The 21,029-nt window shown below is 44.7% G+C and overlaps 1 protein-coding gene across 2 annotated transcripts in view; it reads right to left on the reverse strand.

The window, feature by feature from the left end:
• Positions 1–5,294: 5,294 nt before the first annotated feature.
• LOC106595901 (protein kinase C beta type) overlaps positions 5,295–21,029 on the reverse strand; it is a 152,775-nt gene continuing 137,040 nt past the window's right edge. The window contains exons 13-17 of one of the 2 annotated variants that reach the window (XM_045690504.1): positions 17,499–17,637; positions 17,314–17,394; positions 17,096–17,203; positions 16,870–17,010; positions 5,295–5,789 (exon numbers count right to left, since the gene is read on the reverse strand). In XM_045690504.1, the coding sequence (XP_045546460.1) occupies positions 5,637–5,789; positions 16,870–17,010; positions 17,096–17,203; positions 17,314–17,394; positions 17,499–17,637 (622 nt within the window). In that variant the 3' untranslated portion in view covers positions 5,295–5,636. Of the gene's footprint in view, positions 5,790–12,294; positions 12,734–16,869; positions 17,011–17,095; positions 17,204–17,313; positions 17,395–17,498; positions 17,638–21,029 lie in introns of those variants that run through there. The other variant, XM_045690505.1, reaches the window with a different exon arrangement.

Below are 21,029 nucleotides of genomic sequence, written 5' to 3' on the forward strand. Positions count from 1 at the left end.
ATTCTTGTTGAGTGTTTTACGTATCGTAAACTCGTCAACAGAGATGTTACCATGTTCCAGAGATTTTCTTAACCTCTGTCGTGGACGAATCAGAATTAGTTGGGTAACATAGATAATTAAGATGTTTTATTAGTATAATATGCTTATTTGAGATACTTGTCATTAGAAAGTGTCCATTGGACTCTGGTGTCTTTTCAGTTGCACGTCTACCTTAGCTGGGGCTCAGACACTTGGGGCCCAGAGAGGGGAGAGGTCAGACTTGTCGTCATGGGAATGTGTCTTTACCTATTTCTTAAACCATGTGAAGGGATGGCGTGATTAATGGGGAACCAATGACTTGTCTCCACAATGTCTGTGAGCAAGTCACTCCCTCCTTTTCTTTATTGTGGGGAGGATTATGGCAGTAAATGGACCCTTGTATGTCCTCTCTTAGATCTCGCACTTATCCTGTGATAATATATGGCCTAGAGGCTCATTCCCCAGTGAGCCTGTCCAGGAGTAGGGTCAAGAGGGGGTTTGCTTGAGATGGGAGTATCTAGAGTTGACAATTGATATATGCCATTGGATGAAATGGTGTTTTTGTTCTATACCGTACCAGGGAGGGACGGTTCTAAAGAGACCAGATACTGGGCTATTCAATGAACCAGGTTGACAAAGCAGTCTGATGTGTTTTATGGATATCTGTCATACAAAACTTAACCTTTGTGAACTGTTACTAAGTATCTGTGGTTTGTCAATGTACGTTGAAGGGGGTGTATCGTTGCTATAAAAGATGTCTGTAGCCATTGTGTAATTACCTCATTCAATGGTTCATTCGAGAGAGTGCATTATTGGGGGTCAAGTGCTTTTGCAAAAGTATCTTAAGTATTAAAGATGTAGTTTTAACTCGGACTGGTGTGTTTGTAACTTCTCATTTGGTAATGCAGAAATTAGCCACCACACCTCATTGAGCATTCTGCACTGTGCTCTTGCAGTCATCTTTGCAGGATGGCCACTCCTAGGGAAAGTAGCAACAGTGCAGAACTTTCTCCATTTATAGACAATTTGTCTTACTGTGGACTGATGAACATCAAGGCTTATAGAGATACTTTTGTAACCCTTTCCAGCTTTATGCAAGACAACAATTCTTAATCGTAGGTCTTCTGATATCTCTTTTGTTCGAGGCATGGTTCACATCAGGCAATGCTTCTTGTGAATAACAAACTCATTTTGTGAGTGTTTTTTTTATAGGGAAAGGCAGCTCTAACCAACATCTCCAATCTCGTCTCATTGACTAGCTGACCCCTGACTCCAATTAGCTTTTGGAGAAGTCATTAGCCTCGGGGTTCACATACTTTTTCCAACCTACACTGTGAATGTTTAAATTACGTATTCAATATAGACAAGAAAAATACAATTATTTGTGTGTTATTAGTTTAAGCAGACTGTGTTTGTCTATTGTTGTGACTAAGATGACTATTTATGCAGAAATCCAGGTAATTCCAAAGGGTTCACATACTTGTTCTTGCCACTGTACAGGTACAGTACACCAACAGAACACCCTGGGCCCTCTGTAGTGCACTACTTTAGACCAGAGGTCTATGAGGACAGGGGACCACTGATATATACAGGTATAGTACACCAACAGAACACATACATCAGTAAATATACACAGTATAATATAGATATAGGTACTAGTTAGTTATGCAGTGACGTCAAACCCACCCTGTCCCTCAGTAGTTAGGTAAAGTGTTACCATGGTTACCAACCGTCAAGTAGTTCATTGGTAACTAAGGGCTCACAATATTATGGGGGGGGGGGGGGTTAGCTAGCTCTAAAGGCATGTGTAGTGAAGCTGGTTTCACGGATTAGAAAAGAAAACACACACACCGGACTAGCGAACAGCGCTAACCTCACACACACACACACACACACACACACACACACACACACACACACACACACACACACGAAGAAGGGTAAGAGAGAGAGAGAGAGAGAGAGAAGAGGGACAGAGAGAGGAAGAGGGACAGAGAGAGACCGGCACTGCAGCAGTCTACAGATCAGATCTCATTTCTCTCTGTCAGACAGTTTTTTTTGCATCGAGTTTGGAAGACCAGACGTGTTCTAAAGACTGGGACACCATGAGTTCTAATCTAGAACACTAAGATGTGAGTTCTAGAAACACTGGAGCATGAGTTCTGGAACACTAAGATATGAGTTCTGGAACACTAAGATATGAGTTCTAGAAACACTGGAGCATGAGTTCTGGAACACTAAGATATGAGTTCTGGAACACTAAGATATGAGTTCTGGCACACTAAGATATGAGTTCTGGAACACTAAGACGTGAGTTCTGGAACACTAAGACGCGAGTTCTGGAACACTAAGACGTGAGTTCTGGAACACTCAGATGTGAGTTCTGGAACACTCAGATGTGAGTTCTGGAACACTCAGATATGAGTTCTGGAACACTCAGATATGAGTTCTGGAACACTCAGATATGAGTTCTGGAACACTAATATATGAGTTCTGGAACACTAAGATATGAGTTCTAGAAACACTGGAGCATGAGTTCTGGAACACTAAGATATGAGTTCTGGAACACTAAGATATGAGTTCTGGAACACTAAGATATGAGTTCTAAAAACACTGGGATGTGAGACCAAGGTGTCACACGCATTTGCTCATACATGTTATGGAATGGTCATAACGTCACGTTACAGGCAGAAGAAGAGAACACGTAAACAAACACACGTAATAGGTCACATCCTGAATGGCGCCCTACTACAGTGCACTGCTTTTAGACCAGAGCCATGTATTTAGAGTTGTTAGCGCCCCATTAACATTACATGGGGAATAGAATGTCTAGAATGATGTATTTACATGACACTACAACGTTCTATAACAGCCATGTTAGATCTCCATTAACATTACATTGGGAATATTTAAACAATGTTCTCTAAGTGAATATCTAGAATTAGAACAATATTCAACATTCTAGAAGCTGGCCCAACTCTGTAAATACATGTCTCTGCTTTTAGCCATCTTCCACGGTTACCACTACATAGTGAACAGGCCAGACAGCTCAGAGTGATGGAAGAACATTCTGGAAGCTGGCCCAACTCTCTAAATACATGTCTCTACTTTTAGCCATATCCCACAGTTATCACTACATAGTGAACAGGCCAGACAGCTCCGAGTCCAAACAGAGTGATGGAAGAACATTCTGGAAGAGAACCAGTCTCTCCTGGCTCCTCTTGAAACCTCTTCAGACCAGGTGGTTCCAGGTGGAGTTGGTTCTGGTTCTGTTGGGTTAAACTAAACCGTGCAGCAGGAACAGAGGGGTGGTTGTGATGTTGGTACAGTCCATGTTGATGGGAGCTAGTAGACTAACAGTTGTCAGGATTAGAGGTGTGGGTGAAGGCTTGGTGTGACTGGCTGGCTGGGTTTGCATTAGCTAGTTTGCTGTTGAATGGGGTTGTTCTGGTAATGGTATTGTGTAGAATGTTATAAGAAGTATATACAGTGCCAGTAAAAAGTTTGGACACACCTACTCATTTAAGGGTTTTTCTTTATTTTTACTATTTTCTACATTGTATGGGGAAACAGGTAGTAACCAAAAAAAGTGTTAAATCAAAATATATGTTATATTTGAGATTCTTCATAGCAGCCACCCTCCTCCTTGATGACAGCTTTGCCCACTCTTAGCACTATCAACCAGCTTCACCTGGAATGCTTTTCCAACAGTCTTGAAAGAGTTCCCACATATGCTGAGCACTTGTTGGCTGCTTTTCCTTCACTCTGCAGTCCAACTCATAGCAAACCATCTCAATTGGGTTGAGGTCAGGTGATTGTGGAGGCCAGGTCATCTGATGCAGCATTCCATCACACTCCTTCTTGGTCAAATAGCCCTTACACATCCTGAAGGTGTGTTGGGTCATTGTCCTGTTGAAAAACAAATGATAGTCCTACTAAGTGCAAACCAGATGGGATGGTGTATCCCTGCAGAATGCTGTGGTAGCCATGCTGATTAAGTGTGCCTTGAATTCTAAATAGATCATCGACAGTATTACCAGCAAAGTACCCCCACACCATCACACCTCCTCCTCCATGCTTCACGGTGGGAACCACACATGCGGAGATCCTCCGTTCACTTACTCTGCGTTTCACAAAGACACAAAAATCTCAAATTTGGACTCATCAAACCAAAGGACAGATCTTTACCGGTCTAATGTCCATTGCTCGTGTTTCTTAGCCCAAGGAAGTCTCTTCTTATTTTGATTTTATTTTAAATGTAACATTTATTTAACTAGGCAAGTCAGTTAAGAACAAATTCTTATTTACAATGACGGCCTACCGGGGAACAGTGGGTTAACTGCCTTATTCAGGGGCAGAACGACAGATTTTTACCTTGTCAGCTCGGGGATTCGATCCAGCAACCTTTCAGTTACTGGCAAAACGGTCTAACCACTAGGCTAACTGCCTCCCTTTTCATGAATTAATATCTGATAACGCAAAAACATAACTGCCTTATTGGTGTCCTTAAGTTTTGGTTTCTTTGCAGCAATTCGACCATGAAGGCCTGATTCGCAGTCTCCTCTGAACAGTTGATGTTGAGATGTGTCTGTTCCTTGAACTCTGAAGCATTTATTTGGGCTGCAATTTCTGATGCTGGTATCTCTAATTAACTTATCCTTTGCAGCAGAGGTAACTCTGGGTCTTCCTTTCCTGTGGCGGTCCTCATGAGAGCCAGTTTCATCATAGCGCTCGATGGTTTTTGCGACTGCACTTGAAGAAACGTTCAAAGTTCTTGACCTTTATGTCTTAAAGTAATGATGGACTGTAGTTTCTCTTTGCTTATTTGAGCTGTTCTTGTCATAATATGGACTTGGTCTTTTACCAAATAGGGCTATCTTCTGTATACCACCCCTACCTTGTCACAACACAACTGATTGGCTCAAATGCATTAAGGAGGAAAGAAATTCCACAAATTAACTTTTAACAAAGCACACCTGTTAATTGAAATGCATTCCATGTGACTACAGGTGACTACCTCGTGAAGCTGGTTGAGAAAATGCCAAGAGTGTTCAAAGCCGTCATCAAGGCAAAGGGGGGCTACTTTGAAAAATCTCAAATATAAAATATATTTAGATTTGTTTAACACTTTTTTGGTTACCACATAGTGTTACCATGTATTATTTCATAGTTTGGCGTCTTCACTATTATTCTACAATGTAGAAAATAGTAAAATAAAAACCTTTGAATGAGTAGGTGTGGCCCACCTTTTGACAGGTACTGTATAATCTATAGGGTTAAAGCTGTATGATGTACTCTGGGTTGGTGAGTCTCATGTTATTTCATCTATAGGGTTAAACCTGTATGATGTACTCTGGGTTGGTGAGTCTCATGTTATTTCATCTATAGGGTTAAACCTGTATGATGTACTCTGGGTTGGCGAGTCTCATGTTATTTCATCTATAGGGTTAAACCTGTATGATGTACTCTGGGTTGGTGAGTCTCATGTTATTTCATCTATAGGGTTAAACCTGTATGATGTACTCTGGGTTGGTGAGTCTCATGTTATTTCATCTATAGGGTTAAACCTGTATGATGTACTCTGGGTTGGCGAGTCTCATGTTATTTCATCTATAGGGTTAAACCTGTATGATGTACTCTGGGTTGGTATAGGAGAATCCCTGGAATTCGTTCTGATCGAGGTTCATTATGAACAGTTTGTCTGTAGGAGTCAGTTCCACTGCCATCTTAGTGAACTCTTTATCAAAGTTCCCTGTGTCCCGACGGTTCTTCTGTTAGAGGGAGAAAGGAGAGAAAGGAGGGAGGGAGGGAGAGAGCGAGGGTAGGAGAGGAAGGGGGAGAGGAGGGAAGAAAGAGAGGGGAGAGAGAAGAAGATATGTTATTTTAATCAGGTTATTGATCTCTGAACAGACAAGCTTATTAATTAGAAACATGACTGAAATCAAGCTCAGAGAGAGAGAGAGAGAGAGAGAGAAAGGAAGGGGGGAGAAGGAGAGAGAGAGTGAAAGGAAGGGGGTGAAGGAGAGAGAGAGAGAGAGAGAGAAAGGAAGGGGGGAGAAGGAGAGAGAGAGAGAGAGAGAGAGAGAGAGAGAGAGAGAGAGAGAGAGAGAGAGAGAGAGAGAGAGAGAGAGCGAGAGGAAGGGGGGAGAAGGAGAGATTGAGTGAGTGGTGAGTGAGTGAGTGAGTGAGTGAGTGAGTGAGTGAGTGAGTGAGTGAGTGAGTGAGTGAGGAAGAGAGTTAAGAGTGAGATGTAAGGAGAGAGAGTGAAAGAGAGAGAGATAGTGAAAGAGAGAGAGAGAGATAGTGAAAACCAATCAGCACACAGGTTCTGAGGATGAATTGAAGGAAGAGAGGTGTTCAAACACGACACACCCCTCTCTACGAACTGAGGCCGTACAGCCCCACACCTAAGACAGAACAGTCGGACCGCACCAAAGTGAAGACGGGGACGGGGACGGGGGGGTGCAGCCCCAGAGCAGCTGAGAGCACAATAACAGTAATGTTTATGTGAACAGAGACAGAGGACAGAGAGAGCAGCGAGTCTGGACACAAGAGGAGCCAAACTGACAGACCAAAGGCACAGACCACCCCAGAACAAACACACAGACCGACCCAGACCATCCCAGAACAGACAGACATAGACCACCCCAAAACAGACACAGACCACCCCAGACCAAAGACACAGACCACCCCTGAACAGACAATATCACCCGGGAGACCGGAGAGACACCAGACCACCCACTGAACAGACAATATCACCCGGGAGACCGGAGAGACACCAGACCACCCACTGAACAGACAATATCACCCGGGAGACCGGAGAGACACCAGACCACCCACTGAACAGACAGGATCACCCAGGAGACCGGAGAGACACCAGACCACCCACTGAACAGACAATATCACCCGGGAGACCGGAGAGACACCAGACCACCCACTGAACAGACAATATCACCCGGGAGACCGGAGAGACACCAGACCACCCACTGAACAGACAGGATCACCCGGGAGACCGGAGAGACACCAGACCCCCCACTGAACAGACAGGATCACCCGGGAGACCGGAGAGACACCAGACACCCACTGAACAGACAGGATCACCCGGGAGACACCAGACCACCCACTGAACAGACAGGATCACCCAGGAGACTCCTAAGTCTACAGAACATAGAAAAGTCAACAGACAACCTGAGAGGAGAGAAAATATACAGACCCCGGTACAGTCAAGCAACAGACTGATAGACTATGGCATAGACTTAAAGACAGACTGGCAGAGAGACAGATCATTACAGACTGGCAGAGGGACAGACCGTTACAGACTGGCAGAGAGACAGACCATTACAGATGGCAGATAGAGGGTGTTACAGACTGGCAGAGGGACAGACCGTTACAGACTGGCAGAGGGACAGACCATTACAGACCGGCAGAGAGAGGGTGTTACAGACTAGCAGAGGGACAGACCGTTACAGACTGGCAGAGAGACAGACCATTACAGACTGATAGAGAGACAGACCATTACAGATGTTAGATAGAGAGTGTTACAGACTGGCAGAGGGACAGACCGTTACAGACTGGCAGAGGGACAGACCGTTACAGACTGGCAGAGAGACAGACCATTACAGATGGCAGATAGAGGGTGTTACAGACTGGCAGAGGGACAGACCGTTACAGACTGGCAGAGGGACAGACCGTTACAGACCGGCAGAGAGACAGACCATTACAGATGGCAGAGAGAGGGTGTTACAGACTAGCAGAGGGACAGACCGTTACAGACTGGCAGAGAGACAGACCATTACAGACTGATAGAGAGACAGACCATTACAGATGTTAGATAGAGGGTGTTACAGACTGGCAGAGGGACAGACCGTTACAGACTGGCAGAGGGACAGACCGTTACAGACTGGCAGAGAGACAGATCGTTAAAGACCGGCAGAGAGACAGACCGTTACAGACTGGCAGAGGGACAGACCGTTACAGACTGGCAGAGGGACAGACTGTTACAGACTGGCAGAGAAACAGACTGTTACAGACTGGCAGAGAGACAGACCGTTACAGACTGGCAGAGAGACAGACCGTTACAGACTGGCAGAGGGACAGACCGTTACAGACTGGCAGACCGTTACAGACTGGCAGAGGGACAGACCGTTACAGACTGGCAGAGGGACAGACCGTTACAGATGGTAGAGCGACAGACCATTACAGACTGGCAGAGAGACAGACCGTTACAGACTGGCAGAGAGACAGACCGTTACAGACTGGCAGAGAGAGGGTGTTACAGACTAGCAGAGGGACAGACCGTTACAGACTGGCAGAGAGAGGGTGTTACAGACCGGCAGAGTGAGAGAGCTATAGAAGGACATACAGAAAGCCTCAGGAAGAGAGGAACGGAGAGAAGAGAGGAGAGATAGTTTCCAGGAACACTCGTTTATTTCCTACCTTCTGCTCTCCATCTCCATCTCTCCTCTAGGCCCCTCTGCCCCAGGGGGCCCTGCCCACCCAGCAGCCCCTTATCCAGTGGACCGGCCGGGGCAAAGGTCCAAACTCTATCCCCTGGTCTCCCAGGACCTGCTGGTGTCTACACACCAGCTGCTGAGGGTGATGTCATCACACCCCTATGGACAGCCAGGTACTAGTAGACAGTCTGTTCCTCAAGGGGTTTCTATATGGACTAGTAGACAGTCTGTTCCTCAAGGGGTTTCTATATGGACTAGTAGACAGTCTGTTCCTCAAGGGGTTTCTATATGGACTAGTAGACAGTCTGTTCCTCAAGGGGTTTCTATATGGACTAGTAGACAGTCTGTTCCTCAAGGGGTTTCTATATGGACTAGTAGACAGTCTGTTCCTCAAGGGGTTTCTATATGGACTAGTAGACAGTCTGTTCCTCAAGGGGTTTCTATATGGACTAGTAGACAGTCTGTTCCTCAAGGGGTTTCTATATGGACTAGTAGACAGTCTGTTCCTCAAGGGGTTTCTATATGGACTAGTAGACAGTCTGTTCCTCAAGGGGTTTCTATATGGACTAGTAGACAGTCTGTTCCTCAAGGGGTTTCTATATGGACTAGTAGACAGTCTGCTCCCCAAGGGGTTTCTATATGGACTAGTAGACAGTCTGTTCCTCAAGGGGTTTCTATATGGACTAGTAGACAGTCTGTTCCTCAAGGGGTTTCTATATGGACTAGTAGACTGTCTGCTCCTCAAAGGGTTTCTGTGTGTGCGTGTGCGTGTGCGTGTGTGTGTAATGAGACAGAGAGCAGTATGCTGGTTGAGACGTTAGGCACGAGGAGGTGAGTTGAGTTATATTATATTATCATCCAATCAGAAGACAGATTTACACTTACAAGATCAACGACACACACCATCTCCCTACATCTTTACAAATCTCTGTAAGTTTCCTGTAAGACAGTAGACACTTGAGTTAACTCCCCAAGATCAGATAAGGCCTATAGCCTTTAGCTCAGCATACACACAAAACAAGATTCAGCCATCATCATTACCCTCATTATCCTCATTATCATCCTCATCATTGTCACCATCATCCTCATTATCATCATCATCCTCATCATCATCGTCATCCTCATCAACCTCATTATCATCCTCATCATCCTCATTGTCATTACCATTATCATCATCATCCTCATTGTCATCATCATCCTCATCATCCTCATTGTCATCATCCTCATTGTCATCCTCATCATCCTCATCATCATCCTCATTGTCATCATCCTCATCGTCATCCTCATCATCCTCATCATCATCCTCATTGTCATCATCCTCATTGTCATCCTCATCATCGTCATCATCATCCTCATTGTAATCCTCCTCATCATACCCACTCACTCTTGACACAAGAAAAAAAAATCTCTTTCCAGTATTTTACTGTTTGACACATTTAACTGCTTGTTAATATAATCAGATCTCTCTTTAAACAGTTACAGAACACCTCCCAACCCCCTGGTACTAATAACCAGTTAACTAACCTAGTACTAACTAACCCCCCGGTTAACTAAACTAGTACTAACTAACCCCCCTGGTGAAGTATCAACTACAACATCCCTGTTTGGCAGTGGTCAGATAATTCCTAGACAGTGTCTGAAATCGCACCCTATTCCCTATGCAGTGCACTACTTTCTACTGGGCCAGGGCCCTGGTCAATAGCAGGTCACTATAGAGGGAATGGGCCCTGGTCAATAGCAGGTCACTATAGAGGGAATGGGCCCTGGTCAAAAGCAGGTCACTATAGAGGGAATGGGACCTGGTCAATAGCAGGTCACTATAGAGGGAATGGGCCCTGGTCAATAGCAGGTCACTATAGAGGGAATGGGACCTGGTCAATAGCAGGTCACTATAGAGGGAATGGGCCCTGGTCAATAGCAGGTCACTATAGAGGGAATGGGCCCTGGTCAATAGCAGGTCACTATAGAGGGAATGGGCCCTGGTCAATAGCAGGTCACTATAGAGGGAATGGGCCCTGGTCTCAGAGCGATATAGAGAGATGGGTGGTTGGACTGGGTTGACAGACTATTGGAGATGAACCCTGGTGTGTCTGTGTGTTTCCAGTTGCAGTGAATGCTATTCTGAGGTGTGGTTGTTGGGCTCTGTGGCACAAAATGGCTGCAGTGTGTCTTCCTGTAATGGAGGACACTGGACCCTGAACTCTGACCCTGCTTTGGCACACTTTTACAGTAACGTAACATGGTGTGTGAGGTGGTGGTTGTCACGACTTCCGCCGAAGTCGGCTCCTCTCCTTGTTCGGGCGGCGCTCGGCGTCGCCGGTCTTCTAGCCATCGTCGATCCGCTTTGCAAATTTCCATGTGTTTTGTCTTGTTTTTCCACACACCTGGTTTCAATTCCCTCATTTACTTGTTGTGTATTTAACCCTCTGTTCCCCCCCCATGTCTTTGTGTGGGATTGTTTATTGTAGTGCTTGTGCACGTTACCCGTGAGCGCACAACGGGTTATCTTTGTGCCCATTTATCTTGTTCTGGATGCCGTTGGTTTTGCTTAATAAATCTCCGGGTAATACCCAGTTCTGCTCTCCTGCGCCTGACTTCTCTGCCGCCAATTACGCACCCCGCTACAGAATCCCACACCAAGACATGGGGGGAACAGAGGGTTAAATACACAACAAGTAAATGAGGGAATTGAAACCAGGTGTGTGGAAAAACAAGACAAAACACATGGAAAATTAAAAGTGGATCGACGATGGCTAGAAGAACGGCGACGCCGAGCGCCGCCCGAACAAGGAGAGGACCCGTGACAGTACCAAGGAGGCTACGTATATTCAGCATCCCTCCCTGTAACAACATGATGCTAACACGTCATAACAGTTCTAGTATTCTGACAGTAAATCTCTGACAGGAAATCCCTAAACAGGAATCCCTAATCAATACAAAAACAATACCCTGATTGATCATTAATAGTAGAAAGTCGATCAGTTCGATCAGTCGGTCAATATTGGTCCCAGATCAGTGGGAGGTCATTTGATTGGGTCCTTCTGTTCTGTTGACTAGAAGTTGTCTTTAACCGCTGATCAGAGGTCAGATCTCCATAATGGTTCAGGTTAAGACTGGGGCATGGGGAATCTGATCCTAGATCTGTGTTTAGGTTAGTATCTAATGGTTCAGGTTAGGACTGGGGCATGGGGAATCTGGTCCTAGATCTGTGTTTGGTTATATCTTCGGTATGGGGCTGAATCTATCCTAGATCGGGTTTAGGTTAGTATCTAATGGTTCAGGTTAGGACTGGGGCATGGGGAATCTGGTCCTAGATCTGTGTTTAGGTTAGTATCTAATGGTTCAGGTTAAGACTGGGGCATGGGGAATCTGATCCTAGATCGGTGTTTAGGTTAGTATCTAATGGTTCAGGTTAGGACTGGGGCATGGGGAATCTGGTCCTAGATCTGTGTTTAGGTTAGTATCTAATGGTTCAGGTTAAGACTGGGGCATGGGGAATCTGATCCTAGATCGGTGTTTAGGTTAGTATCTAATGGTTCAGGTTAAGACTGGGGCATGGGGAATCTGATCCTAGATCGGTGTTTAGGTTAGGGTTTGAACAGTAGATATGGGTAGGGACAAGGCTATGTCCCAATTCTCTCTCCTTCCTCCCAAAGTATGCACTTGTTCACTTGAAAGGAAATTAGTGGTAAATGGAAACTCTACTCCAGGTTTACACCAATACAATGTTTTTACATTTGTGTGTTTTTTAAATTTTATTTATTTAACCTTTATTTAACTAGGCAAGTCAGTTAAGAACAAATTCTTATTTACAATGACGGCCTACCCCGGCCAAACCCTGGGCCAATTGGGCGCCACCCTATGGGACTCCCAATCATGGCCGGATGTGATACAACCTGGATTCGAACCAGGCACTGTAGTGATGCTTCTTGCACTGAGATGCAGCGCCTTAGACTGCCTTAGACCACTCGGAGTAGTGGACAAGTGCACACTCAAGAGGGAGGAGAGATAATTGGGACACACCCTTGCTCCTAAACCATATCCTGGTAATGAAATGATATGAGATCTGGAAGAGGGGCAGGATCATGGAGCTAATGCAGCGCCGTGATTGGTCAGTCCATGTCGGGGTACTCTGGGTTAACAAATGAGAATCCCTGGAACTCCTCCTGGTCCAGGTTCATGATGACCTCCTGGTCAGGGGGGGTCAAGACGGGGGGGTGGCGTGTAAAGAAACGGTCAAAGTTCTCTGCGTCGCGACCACACTGTGGAGGAGGGAGAGAGAAGAGGGATGGATGGATGAAGGAAATAAAAACACATAAAGTAGAGGAGAAACAGAATATAAATATAATGTTGATGGATGGAGAGTCATCCGGTCCTCATCCACAACAGAATAGAAATATAATGAAGCAGATGGACAGAGAGTCATCTGGTCCTCATCCACAACAGAATAGAAATATAATGAAGCAGATGGACGAAGAGTCATCCGGTCCTCATCCACAACATTATAGAAATATAATGAAGCAGATGGACGGAGAGTCATCCGGTCCTCATCCACAACATAATAGAAATATAATGAAGCAGATGGACGGAGAGTCATCCGGTCCTCATCCACAACATAATAGAAATATAATGAAGCAGATGGACGGAGAGTCATCTGGTCCTCATCCACAACAGAATAGAAATATAATGAAGCAGATGGACGAAGAGTCATCCGGTCCTCATCCACAACATAATAGAAATATAATGAAGCAGATGGACGGAGAGTCATCCGGTCCTCATCCACAACATAATAGAAATATAATGAAGCAGATGGACGGAGAGTCATCCGGTCCTCATCCACAACATAATAGAAATATAATGAAGCAGATGGACGGAGAGTCATCCGGTCCTCATCCACAACATAATAGAAATATAATGAAGCAGATGGACGGAGAGTCATCCGGTCCTCATCCACAACATAATAGAAATATAATGAAGCAGATGGACGGAGAGTCATCCGGTCCTCATCCACAACAGAATAGAAATATAATGAAGCAGATGGACAGAGAGTCATCCGGTCCTCATCCACAACATAATAGAAATATAATGAAGTAGATGGACGGAGAGTCATCCGGTCCTCATCCACAACATAATAGAAATATAATGAAGCAGATGGACGGAGAGTCATCCGGTCCTCATCCACAACATAATAGAAATATAATGAAGTAGATGGACGGAGAGTCATCCGGTCCTCATCCACAACAGAATAGAAATCTATATTTTTTCCACCAGTGTTGTGCTGATTCATTTCATTCCAACTTAACACGACCCTGGAGGAAAAAAATAAATAACAGAAACTCAAGGGGTAAAAGCTGGTCATTGGATGAATGGACTAGTGACGTAAGAATGAGAATATTGGATTGGATAATAAATCAGCCAACCAATCACAATTCGGACCGGACATTCTTGGACTTTCATTGGTTCAAATGAGCCAATGAAGCCTCAGCATCCTGTGACCTAGTGACAACGCAAACCAGTGGGTTGAATTGTGCTGAGCTGTGGGACACCGGGCTGAGACCTATGATGTGACCAGGCGGTGAGGGAGAAGCAGCCTTCTCTAACAGAACAGTAATCTACACCGCCCGGTCATGTTGTCAACAAGGCATCATGGTACATCGACCAGAAACATACAACACCTCTTTTCCACCAAATATATATGTTCGAATTTTCAAACTAGTTTTCATTAGGAAGGCACATGAAGCGTTTTAATCAAAAAACTCAAATCACTTTTGCAAAACACACAATCCTACTCATCCCTCCACGTGTTTAATTTCGTCACTTTTGTTTTGAGCCGACTTCGTCCTGGGCTTTGAACGGGGAACCTGGTTCACACCCGGGAAGCAGCCCGGTTCCTAAACTAATTCCCTTTCACCCGGTGCAAAACACACCTACCCTGGAGCCTGGGTCAGATTAATGGAATCCCCTCAATGAGACACCTACCCTGGAGCCTGGGTCAGATTAATGGAATCCCCTCAATGAGACACCTACCCTGGAGCCTGGGTCAGATTAATGGAATCCCCTCAATGAGACACCTACCCTGGAGACTGGGTCAGATTAATGGAATCCCCTAAATGAGACACCTACCCTGGAGCCTGGGTCAGATTAATGGAATCCCCTCAATGAGACACCTACCCTGGAGCCTGGGTCAGATTAATGGAATCCCCTCAATGAGACACCTACCCTGGAGCCTGGGTCAGATTAATGGAATCCCCTCAATGAGACATTGGCATCTGTTGGCTCAGACTAATGGCGGATGATATTTGAGGTTTGTGGGCAGAGCTTGGAGGATGAATGAACCAATTGCTGTTTGACTTACAAAGTGGATTAAAATGGATTTAAGTGTCATTGTTTTAATCAACAATCTACACAAAATAGTCTAAAATGTCAAAGTGGAAGAAAAATTGTAACATTTGTAAAAAATGTATGAAAAATAAAACAAATATATTTCTTGATTAGGTAAGTATTTAACCCCCTGAGTCAATACATGTTAGAATCACCTTTGGCAGTGATTACGGCTGTGAGTCTTTCTGGGTAAGTCTCTAAGAGCTTTACACACCTGGATTGTACGATATTTGCACATTATACTTAAAAAAATTATCCAAGCACTGCAGAGTTGGTTGCTGATCATTGCTAGACAGACATGGTCAAGTCTTGCCATAGATTTTCAAGCCAATTTAAGTCAAAACTGTAACTAGGCCACTCAGGGACATTCAATGTTGTCTTGGTAAGCAACTCCAGTGTATATTTAGCCTTATGTTTTAGGTTATTGTCCTGCTGAAAGGTGAATTTGTCTCCCAGTGTCTGTTGGAAAGCAGACTGAACCAGGTTTTCCTCTAGGATTTTACCTGTGCTTAGCTCTATTCTGTTTCTTTTTATCCTAAAAAACTCCATAGTCCTTAACGATGATAAAAATACCCATAACATGATGCAGCCACCATCATGATTGAAAATATGAAGAGTGGTACTCAGTGATGTGTTGTGTTGGATTTTCTCAAAACATAACGTTTTGTATTCAGGACATGAAGTTCATTTCTTTGCCATTTTTTTTGCAGTTTTACTTTAGTACCTTATTGCAAACAGGATGCATAATTTGGAATATTTTTGTTCTGTACAGCCTTCCTTCTTTTCACTCTGTCATTTAGATTTTGTATTGTGGAGTAACTACAATGTTGTTGATCCATCCTCAGTTTTCTCCTATCACAGCCATTAAACTCTGTAGGCATTTTAAAGTCACCATTGGCCTCATGGTGAAATCCCTGAGCAGTGTCCTTCCTCTGCGGCAACTGAGTTAGGAAGGACGCCTGTATCTTTGTTGTGACTGGGTGTATTGATACACCATTTCAAGTGTAATTAATAACTTCACCATGCTCAAATGGATATTCAATGTCTTACATTTTTTTTTTTACCCATCTACCAATAGATGGCCTTCTTTGCGATGCATTGGAAAACCTCCCTGGTCTTTATGTTCGAATCTTTGTTTGAAAATCACTGCTCGACTGAGGGACCTTACAGATAATTGTATGTGTGGGGTACCGAGATGAGGTAGTCATTCAAAAATCATGTTAAACACTATTATTGCACACAGAGTCCATGCAATTTACTCTGTTATGCACATTTTCACTCCTGAATTTCTTTAGGCTTGACATAACAAAGGGGTTAAATACTTATTGACTCAAGACATGTTAGGTTTTAATTTTTCAAAATGTCAAAAAAAAAAAATCGAAAAACATAATTTCACTTTGACATAATGGGGTATTGTGTAAAGACAATGTGTAAAGACACTGACACAAAATCTCAAATGAATCCAATTTAAATTCAGGCTGTTACATAACAACATTTGGAAAAGGTACCTGTTTTTACCAGATCTAGTGGATCAAGAATATTCTATAGGTCTACAGCTTAGAGATCCAGTGGATCTATTCTACAGCTTAGAGATCCAGTGGATCTATTCTACAGCTTTGAGATCCAGTCGGATCTATTCTCCAGCTTAGAGATCCAGTGGATCTATTCTACAGCTTAGAGATCCAGTGGATCTATTCTACAGCGTAGAGATCCAGTGGATCTATTCTACAGCTTAGAGATACAGTGGATCTATTCTCCAACTTAGAGATCCAGTGGATCTATTCTACAGCTTAGAGATCCAGTGGATCTATTCTACGGCTTAGAGATCCAGTGGATCTATTCTACAGCTTAGAGATCCAGTGGATCTATTCTACAGCTTAGAGATCCAGTGGATCTATTCAACAGCTTTGGGTTTGAAGGGGTAGTAGGTAGTTATAATGAGGGTATAGAGGGCTATATATATCAATATATATAGAGCGAGAGAGAGAGAGAGACAGGTTATATAGGTTAGACTCACAGCTTTGGGTTTGAAGGGCGGCTGGACTTCCTTGTTCTCCAGTTTGTCCCAGTCTATGTAACGGAAGAAGGCATGTTCCTTTATATCCCTCTCCCCTTCCGGACCACAGCCCAGACGCTTCCCTGGGTGCTTAGTCATCAACTAGAGACAGGGGTCAGAGGTCAGAGTGTGTGTGTTTGTGAGAGAGAGAGAGAGAGAGACAGGGAGTGTAAGTGTGTATACTCACCCCTTTGCAGATGGCGACAGCCTCCTTGGACATAGACTTGGGGTAGGAGACGTGATGCTCCATGATGGACTGAAACAACTCATCCTCATCCTCACCATCAAACGGAGGCTGGGGAGGGACACACAGAGCACCACTGAGAGGACACCGCTGACATTCTGCACTACGTACTGTAAGACTATGTACCGAGACAAATATCACCCACAGCCACACCCCCCTACCTGTCCAGCCAGCATCTCATACAGCAGAACTCCAAAGGCCCACCAGTCCACGGACTTCCCATAGGGCTGGTACGCTATGATCTGGAGGAGGAGAGAGGGATGAGATAGGAGGAGGATAGAGGACTAAGGGGGGAGGAGAGGAGAAAGAAGAGGATAGGGGGATGAAGAACAGAAGAGACCATTACCTCAGGAGCGATGTAGTCTGGGGTCCCACAGAAGGTCTTGGTGGTGACACCGTCTAACATGTTCTCTTTACACATCCCAAAGTCAGCTATCTTAATGTGGCCTTCTGCATCCAGCATCACGTTGTCCAGCTTCAGATCCCTAGGAGAGACACATACACACACACACACGTTACACACACACGTTACACACACACACGTTACACACACACACACACACACACACACACATACACACACACACTCACACACACACACGTTAAACATACATATTGAACATACACTATATATACAAAAGTATGTGGACACCCCCTTCAAAATGTGTTTATTCGGTTGTTTCAGCCACACAAGTTGCTGACAGGTGTATAAAGTTGAGCACACAGCCTGTCAATCTCCACAGACAAACATTGGCAGTAGAATGGCCTTACTGAAGAGCTTAGTGATGTTCAACATGGCACTGTCATAGGATGCCACCTTTCCAACAAGTCAGTTGGTCAAATTTCTGCCCTGCTAGAGCTGCCCTGGTCAACTGTAAGTGCTGTTATTGCGAAGTGAAAACGTCTAGGAGCAACAACGCCTCAGCCGCGAAGTGGTAGGCCACACAAGCTCACAGAACGGGCCTGCCAAGTGCTGAAGCATGAAGCTCATAAAAGTAATCTGTCCTCGGTTGCAACACTCACTACTGAGTTCCAAACTGCCTCTGGAAGCAACGTCACAAGAACTGTTTGTCTGGGAGCTTCAGGAAATGGGTTTCCATGGCCAAGCAGCCGCACACAAGCCTAAGATCACCGTGCGCAATGCAAAAGCGTCGGCTGGAGTGGTGTAAAGCTCATCGCCGTTGAACTCTGCAGCAGCGGAAATGCATTCTATGGAGTGATGAATCACGCTTCATAATCTGGCCGTCCGACAGCCGAATCTGACCAGTCAGCACAAACACATGTTAAGAACAACGTACTGTCTCCATGACAACAGCGTCTGGACATCAGAACAGCGATTACTAACCTCCATTTGGATGAAGAAGATTTCTACTTCAACGAGTTGGCAGCTCTGGACGTTTAGCTTACCCCGGACCAGGCCCTAATCCCCGGGAAGCGGCGGGGAAAGAGAGGCTAGCGAGGCGCCGTCATGACAAGACTACGTTTGCGAGAATGTAGACCGCGATTTCCCTCTGTTGGCGAATGTGCAGAACGAACTGGATGAGCTCCGTTCAAGACTATCTTATGTTCCTCGGAGTCATTGCTGAACAGGGACGTGGATTTTTATTTTTTTTATTTTACCTTTATTTAACCAGGTAGGTTAGTTGAGAACAAGTTCTCATTTACAACTGCGACCTGGCCAAGATAAAGCAAAGCAGTGCGACAAAAACAACAACACATGGAATAAACAAGCGTACAGTCAATAATACAATAGAAAAAAAGAAAGTCTATATACAGTGTGTGCAAATGGATTGAGGAGGTAAAGCAATAAATTGGCCATAATAGCAAAGTAATTACAATTTAGCAGATTAACACTGGAGTTATCGATGAGCAGATGATGATGAGCAGATGATGGTGCGTAAGTAGTGATACTGGTGTGCAAAAGAGCAGCAAAGTAAATAATAACAATATGGGGATGAGGTAGGTAGATTGGGTGGGCTATTTACAGATGGACTATGTACAGCTGCTCAGATAGCTGATGTTTAAAGTTAGTGAGGGAAATGTAAGTCTCCAGCTTCAACGATTTTTGCAATTCGTTCCAGTCACTGGCAGCAGAGAACTGGAAGAAAAGGCGGCCAAAGCAGGTGTTGGCTTTGGGGGTGACCAGTGAGATATACCTGCTGGAGCGCGTGCTACGGGTGGGTGTTGTTATCGTGACCAATGAACTGAGATAAGGCGGAGCTTTACCTAGCATAGACTTATAGATGACCTGGAGCCAGTGGGTCTGGGGACGAATATGAAGCGAGGGCCAGCCGACTAGAGCATACAGGTCGCAGTGGTGGGTGGTATAAGGGGCTTTGTTGACAAAACAGATGGCACTGTGATAGACTGCATCCAGTTTGCTGAGTAGAGTATTGGAAGCTATTTTGTAGATGACATCGCTGAAGTCGAGGATCGGTAAGATAGTCCATTTTACTAGGGTAAGTTCGGCGGCGTGAGTGAAGGAGGCTTTGTTTGCAAAATAGAAAGCTGATTCTAGATTTGATTTTGGATTGGAGATGTTTGATATGAGTCTGGAAGGAGAGTTTACAGTCTAACCAGACACCTAGGTATTTGTAGGATATACAACTCTCTGGTTTTTCTATGCATCGTCAAGACCGGACGGCAGACTCAGGTAAGGTAAGAGAGGGAGGGTTAAGTCCCTTTGTTAACAACAGCCGATGTGCAATTTCTAATGTTAAGAAAGCCTAGAGTTTTTGTTTGCCTGAGTTAGAATCCCTGCAGACCATTCTATTTACCAAGAGAGTTTATCTGTATTATTCGTAGCTGTCTGTTTACCACCACAAACCGATGCTGGCACTAAGATCGCACTCAATGAGCTGTAAAGCACATTCAGAGGCGGCGCTCCTAGGTCAAAAGATAGGCTACTATTATCATTGTCAGATCGTGAAATGTGCGTTCAAATACATTTTTTCCTGGAGAAATTATTAGATCGCCTGAAAAAAATGTATGCACTAAAAAGATCATTGTGGACCAGATTGACACGGTCTCCCCACTATTTATTGTTTCTGCAGGATTCACCCTCTTCAGAGGATCATTCTGCAGGATTCACCCTCGTCGGAGAATCATTCTGCAGGATTCACCCTCGTCGGAGAATCATTCTGCAGGATTCACCCTCTTCGGAGAATCATTCTGCAGGATTCACCCTCTTCGGAGAATCATTCTGCAGGATTCACCCTCTTCGGAGAATCATTCTGCAGGATTCACCCTCTTCGGAGAATCATTCTGCAGGATTCACCCTCTTCGGAGAATCATTCTGCAGGATTCACCCTCTTCGGAGAATCATTCTGCAGGATTCACCCTCTTCGGAGAATCATTCTGCAGGATTCACCCTCTTCGGAGAATCATTCTGCAGGATTCACCCTCTTCGGAGAATCATTCTGCAGGATTCACCCTCTTCGGAGAATCATTCTGCAGGATTCACCCTCTTCGGAGAATCATTCTGCAGGATTCACCCTCTTCGGAGAATCATTCTGCAGGATTCACCCTCTTCGGAGAATCATTCTGCAGGATTCACCCTCTTCGGAGAATCATTCTGCAGGATTCACCCTCTTCGGAGAATCATTCTGCAAGATTCACCCTCTTCGGAGAATCATTCTGCAAGATTCACCCTCTCCGGAGAATCATTCTGCAGGATTCACCCTCTCCGGAGAATCATTCTGCAGGATTCACCCTCTCCGGAGAATCATTCTGCAGGATTCACCCTCTTCGGAGAATCATTCTGCAGGATTCACCCTCTTCGGAGAATCATTCTGCAGGATTCACCCTCTTCGGAGAATCATTCTGCAGGATTCACCCTCTTCGGAGAATCATTCTGCAGGATTCACCCTCTTCGGAG

The sequence above is a fragment of the Salmo salar genome, chromosome ssa12 (genome assembly GCF_905237065.1).
Source record: "Salmo salar chromosome ssa12, Ssal_v3.1, whole genome shotgun sequence".
NCBI lineage: Eukaryota > Metazoa > Chordata > Actinopteri > Salmoniformes > Salmonidae > Salmo > Salmo salar.